This window comes from Nicotiana tabacum, chromosome 16 (assembly GCF_000715075.1).
Source record: "Nicotiana tabacum cultivar K326 chromosome 16, ASM71507v2, whole genome shotgun sequence".
Taxonomy (NCBI): domain Eukaryota; kingdom Viridiplantae; phylum Streptophyta; class Magnoliopsida; order Solanales; family Solanaceae; genus Nicotiana; species Nicotiana tabacum.
Window position 1 is genome coordinate 12,831,781 of NC_134095.1, and position 6,977 is coordinate 12,838,757.

General features: G+C 36.5%; 1 protein-coding gene across 1 annotated transcript; it reads right to left on the minus strand.

Moving 5' to 3' along the window:
• Positions 1–1,884: 1,884 nt before the first annotated feature.
• On the minus strand, positions 1,885–3,662 carry LOC107823438 (uncharacterized). Its single transcript, XM_016650078.2, has 3 exons — positions 3,054–3,662; positions 2,662–2,847; positions 1,885–2,574 (listed from the first exon to the last, which is right to left on the minus strand). The coding sequence occupies exons 1-3, from the start codon at positions 3,549–3,551 to the stop codon at positions 2,293–2,295; spliced, it is 966 nt and encodes a 321-aa protein (XP_016505564.1). The 5' UTR covers positions 3,552–3,662; the 3' UTR covers positions 1,885–2,292.
• Positions 3,663–6,977: the final 3,315 nt, after the last annotated feature.

Consider the following 6,977-nt stretch of genomic DNA (forward strand, 5'->3'; position numbering starts at 1 on the left):
ATCATCAACGACCGATGGTAGGTCCATCCTTCTATTTGGAATCGAGACACGAATTCTCTAAGTATTTCGTTATCCTTCTGCCTTACGTTGAAAAGGCCCGACTTCCTGGTCTCAACTTTGATGGCCCCAGCGTGTTCCTTTACGAAAGAATCTGCAAGCATAGAAAATGAATCAATAGAGTTAGGTGGTAAATTGCGGTACCATATCATGGCTCCCTTTGATAGGGTTTTCCCAAATTTATTTAGCAAGAAAGATTTGATCTCGCCATCCTCTAGATCATTCCCTTTGATAGCACATGTGTAAGAGGTGACATTCTAGTTTGGGTCGGTCGTTCCATTGTATTTAGGAATCTCGGGCATGCAGAACTTCTTGGGGATCGTCTTGGGAGCTTCTCTCGGGGGGAAAGTTTTTTGCACGAACTTTTTGGAGTCCAGACCCTTCAATATCGGTAGTGCCCCTAGGATTTGATCGACCTTGGAATTGTAAGTTTCCACCTTCTTATCGTTTGCCTCAATCTTCTTTTCCCCCAACTCAATTCGTTTTGTCAGTTCCTTGAGCATCTTCATGATTGCAGGATTGGTCCCAGGTTCTTTATCGTTCGATTCCCTTGAGACCGATTCAACTCTGTGGACAACTTCTTGGGACGGCTTGGGCTCAATCCTACTCGGCGGGCGATTCTGGTTCTGGAGCTGGGCTATCGCCGCTTGTTGAGCCTGCAATATTTCGAAGATCACCCACAGGTTTATTCCGCCATCTTCGCCGCCATGTGTGTTTTGAGCGGCTGATTGGACATCCCTACGAACACTGCCCTCGGGATCAACGACCAAATTTGCGTTGATGCTACATGTGATTTAACATCGATTGGATCTACAACAGGGACTCCATCGAGATTGATCGGGGGTACGTTGTTCCGTGGTGCTATGTTATCATTTTCCCTGCGATGGCCGAAATTATTGTCAACGTGTAGGGGTGCTGACTGAAAGTTCGACATTTTGGGCCCGGAATCAAAGATACTCTAAAGAACAAGTGTAAAATAATGTGTGTAATGAAAGTTTGTACCAAGTAACCACTATTATCCTCAGCGCTACGGTGGGCGCCAAACTATTTACCCTCAAAATCGGGTAACAATTGAATTTATATGCGGTTTTAAGAATACGTGATGTAACTTGATACAAATTAAGAAAACAGATTAATATTGAAATTAATGATAAGAAAATGAATGCAAACCACACAAATTGAACAGCCTTAGCCTTTGAGTTTGATCACCCTCGAGCCAAGAAATGCCTCAACTGATATTAGAACAAAATAACAAAATGATAAGAACTAGAAACAACAGTGCATTGCTTTTTGGTGCGTCTTACAATGTGTCGTATAAATAATCAAACCTCCCTTTATATAGTAGGGGAGTCCTACTCTTGATACAATTGTATAAAAGGTAACCAACTCATGATTTGTTAATCAATCGGCCTCTCCTTGATACGTACCGAGAATTCCGTCGTGATCTCCAACCGATCCCGGATACTTCGGCCTTCCGTTATTTGGCTCGACAAAGTTCCCTCGATCTTGTTCGGTCATGGAGTCACGAGCTCAACGATTTAACTTTGCACCTTGATTCAACATAACCCGTTCTCGAGCTCTGGCCTATCACGTCAGCCTCAGTCGGTCATACAATTGACGAACCCAGTTTCAACCATATAACCAGGATATACACAAAGTATCATAAATAAATTATGTGAATTTTTTACACTTTAATTTTCTTATTAAGTGTTGTCCTTATTAAAGAAGTGAACTATTGAATGTCAATGCTGCTGTCACAATCGAATTATGGGTATAGGAGCACCAATATTGATTTAAATTAAAACTTATACTCCATTGAGAACATGGGAAACCCAACAAACCAGTAATAACTTGTATAACACTAGTAATAATTTACTAACAATGACAATGATAATTCAACTTTCTAACAAATAAACAAATCAGTCTACAACATGACAAGATCGTATATATTATAATAACAAGATTAATTAACATGAGAAATAAATAATTGTCACATCCTTCTCTGTCCATTTTCCAGTATCGGCTGTTTGCATAGTTGTTGAAAATTTGAGCAATTCAAGCAAAGACATGAGCCAAATCCAGCCTGTCCTGTCCATATTCCAGTCGAGAGAAAGTTGGTAAAGTGGGGTAAAGATAGAGACCACAAACTGCTCCAATAGCTATCAATGTACGTACTTGTTGACAATAAAGATTGATAAAAATATCAAAACTTTACCAAACCTAGAGGCTCAATAATCAACTGTATGTACAATTCTTTAATGGAATCGCGACGTTCAGTTTCTGGGTATTAAGAGTAATTAAACAATCAATCGTCTTGTAGAATTTTGGCTTCACCAATTGGCCCAAAACATAAGCTCTTGATCGAATCTTAAAGTTCAATTTCAATGGCACGGGCTGTGTGGTAGCGCCTTTTGGGGTGCTCAAACTCGCTCCACTCCCATATAGTGGAATTTTGTTTCCTATTACTGATACAGCTACAACTCTTTGGCTCTTTCTTGATTGGTGGAATTTCTTCATCTGATAAATTATCGAAATAAGAATTTCATTCATTTTGATGACCGAGGAACTCAAATTATAAGTTAAAAAGCTAGTTAAATGACTTACTGCTCCGGAGCCAAGTATGAGCTCTGAAAATGAGAGATCAACAGGGGATGAGGTGACATGTACACCAAAAAATGTTGCAGTGTTACGATAAACGAATTTCACTGTAGCGTTCATTGAGATCATATCGGTTGCTACTCCAGAGTTATCAGAACCAGCTTGAATTCCAAATCTCTCAAATTTTATGCTCTGAAATCAAAATCCAACAAATACCCATTTCAAATCAAGCATCAACCTTTCCTATTTTTTAGAATTACAATAATAGCAAGTAAACAAACAAGATAATCCTTCCATCTATTCCAGTTTATGTGATACTATTCCTTATTAATTCGTTCAAAAATAACAACATACATTAATGAAATTTTTTTATAGAGTGATTAAATAAAAGGACTTACCCGCATGGTAATTTTGGGTTTCTGAGGACGACTAGCACCCCAAAGGACGAGAGCAAAGAAGGAGAAGAGGATAAAGAAGGCAACAATAAATGCCAGAAAATAGCAACGGCGAGGGAGAGGTTTGCTGTACTGATCATCTTCAAGCAGGCCTTCTTCTTCAATAACATCACATTCCTTCCACGGCTTCTGCCCTTTACGGTGGTTTCTACCGCCGGCTGCGGCGGCGTCGTTAGGAGAAATTTTTCGAGATCCAGGCTTGAGTGAGCCAGAAAATCGGCTGGAAGAGGATTCACGGGAATGACGGCCGACGGAGGAGTGAGAGTGAGGCGGAGAACCCATAGGACTGATAACTGGAGTTGAATGAAACGACGTCGTTGTTTTCTCCCCATCGTGTGAATCACGTGACGGACTTTGAACGTAATACACCGGCCGCCGATTATGGTCCGGCGATGATGGTGCCAAGCTGCTGGTTACATCTGAATCAGTTTTTGCGTGCATTTTTTTTTTGCTAGAATCAAAGAAGAAAAGAAATGTTAAAAGTGTAGATAGTGAGTTGGGTTTTACTGATCTCTTGCCTTAATATGTAAGTACATTGTTTGATTGACGCAACCAAATAATTCTTCCTTTTTAAATAATAAAAGTATTACTCACCGACGGGATAAAAGTGGAAAATAAAAAATTAGGCCTAACAAACATTATTGTGGAAGTCGTAGAGTCACATTGATCAATACAGCTGCTTTAGAGTTGGCAACTCTAGTACCACGCGCATTCCAGATTTTCCTACTATGAGGACTAAATTTTACCATAAGTTTTATGGTAAACTTTTATTCTATTCCATTTTTTATGATAAATTTTATCTTTTTGCATTTATTAAAACATAATTTTTTAGTATTTGGTAATATTTTAATTTTAAATTTTTTCTGTTACTTCTAATTATATGTTCTTATCCCTATAAACATGTCAAGATATATTTTAAAAGAAAAATTAATTCAAATAGTCGTTCACTTAACCATTTAAAACTAAAAATAACCGATAAATGTATAATATATATTATTTATTTATTATATATGGATAAATGAGTACAATTAATATATAATACATGTAGATGGTTAGAAAAAAATAAATAGCGAATATGATAGTGTAAAACTTAAATTCATAAATAAACTGATGGAAGATTTTTCTAATATATTATGCCTTTGATTGCGAAATAATGTCTATGTTGGAAAAGTAAAGGAAATGGGCGGTTCGGTGGAGTGGGATCCACCTTTAACACTCAAACCATGTGAATTGAGAAAAGGCAAACAATGATTTCTTTTTCTTCTTTTTTTTTTTCTCTCTTTTACTGACAAAAAAGATTAAGCATGTGGAAGGATGCAGTGTGCTCATGGATCATATCTTTCTGCTTTTCTCTTGCCCAAGGCAACTCAAGATGCTTATGGTCATACAGTTTATTGACTACGTAAATTTCTCTAAAACAATCATTATTTATGATAATACTTCACTGTAACGCCTAAATCTTTTTTAGAATTAAATTTTATATTATATTATAATATATATTTTTTATAATAACACTTCACTCTAACAACAAAAAATTATCTGATACAAATACGGTTTTAATTGAGAGGTTTGATTGTAGTCCTTATTTTGATTCTTATTCCTAAAGCAAAAAATATACCAACAAAAAGTGGTAATCTAGTTAACTTATAAAAGTCTAAATCATCTTATGTCAAATTAAATAGAACACAAACAATAAGTTTCTTTTAAATTAGATACTTAAAGATTTTTCTTATGTTCTCGTCTGGTAGATGAAGCAGCTATGCCAAATGATCCTGTCTGTTTGAGGCCTTTGCTGGAATATCGGGGCAAGTGCACAGATAGCCATTCTCAAGGATACTAAATTAGTCATTATTTATTTTTTCCTAAAATTTTAAACTAAAAATCTTAAATTAAGGATAATTTATGATATTTTTACCTGAAAAGTTAAAATAAAAAGCTAAAATCCAGGATGCACTGGCTAATTCCTAAATAACAACCCCTTAAAGTAGCTTCCTGGTGTCATTTCTATTGGAATATCAGCAAACAAAGGTCCAAAAGAGCAGGCTTATGAGCATGACACAAAACCATCTGGCCCAGTAATGATAATTCCGAAACAAGATTCGACTAACTAAAGCCCATCCATCCTTGTTGGGCTGCAGTGCAGAAGCCCATCTATTTAGTTGGCCCTTAACCTAACGCTCGGTTAGGAGAATCTGCGTGTATAAGCTTAGGAACAGCCCAGGCGTAAACACATTGATCCATGAATATTGTATCAAACTACCGGTTACTTGTAGGGCTGGGCATATATCGGGTAAAACCGATATCCCGAACCGTTAATTTTTTATTGGGTTATCGGTATCGGGTTATTGAGTTAACGGTTCGGTAATGGTTTAAATTTTTTTTACTATTGGGTTATCGGTTCGGACCTCGGTTTGCCAATTTTGTTAATGGGTTAACCGATAACCCAATAAGAATTAATAAAATTACGACTTTATCCTTAAGTATATACAAATGCTAGGGCTTCAGTTCATTCTCTCCTATTCTTTCTCAACCCCACTCTTCAGTTGTTTCATCTTCATTCTTCATAGACCTTACTAGTTACTCCAAGCGTAAGTTTTTAGTATGCTATATGTGAATTCCTCTCTTTTTTGCTTAACTTTGGTGAATTGTCTTTTCTTTTTTGCTTAACTCTTGATTCCCGATAAACGAACCGATATTTTATCGGTTCAGTTATCGGTTTATCAAATTTGTAAATCGATAACCGATATACTAAACCGATAATATTCATAACTGAAACGAACCGACCGATACTCACCCCTAATTACTTGTGTTGAGATTCCAATGAGAACTCGTATTGAGGTTCCAAGTGCCTGTGCTGAGTACGGGTAGGTACAACAAAGTTTATGAGAAAAAGAGATTTATAGACATTATAAGTACTAGAGTTTCTTACTTCAAAAGATATTAGAACTCAATATTTAGGACATTGATACCTCTTTAGCAAGGCCTCGTCGACCTTACTCCGAAGTATTTGTTAATTTCTAATTAAACATGGGTCAATAATTTTACTAGGAGTACTAAATAATTTAAAATGATCACTGTACACTAATGCATATCCTGCAACCAAATACCATGAGGTGAATATTTTTAATTGGAATTTTTATTTATTTATTGAAGACAATGTGTATGTGATACCAAACACGCATTGAGAATTGGACTTTGGAACATTGAGCAATATATTATGAATTTTGTACTCATGTGTAGAAAAAATCTTGATCACGGACTATATGAAACCAAAATAACAACACAGATGGCTTGACTAGCGGTTCGTCAATACATTTCCCTTACATTGAGGAAACGATAAGAAGACAAGAGTCGTGGATTAATTACTAAGAATTTAGTTGAGATACATTATATTGTCCGAATCTGAAGAGATACTGTTGCATCATCTAGTTGACAAGCTCGGAGTCCTAAACAGAACTGAACATAGAAGTTAAGAAGAGAAGTCTGAGTAATTATATAGTATCATCTTTATCTCAAACTGACGCTTGCAGAAATGGAGAGACATGACTCAAATGCCGAAGCTTTATATCCAATAATAGGTGTATCCCAGAAATGGGCTTATTAACTTATTATACAACACGCAGTCACGAGAGGGCACGGGGTTTTGGCTGATCTTACGGTGGACCCATAAACGTGTAGAAAATTTTCTACAACTCATGTATAATAAGGACCATTCATATATATATCCTAGCTCGTGATTGTCCACTGTCCACTATCGTTTTGTCAACCCATGGCTGACCCATGTTCCTGTTTTTCTCTACGGAACTCCCTCTTCATGTTTAAGTAGAAGATAGAAATATGAAATTGTAAATCACCAAGAAGTATGAT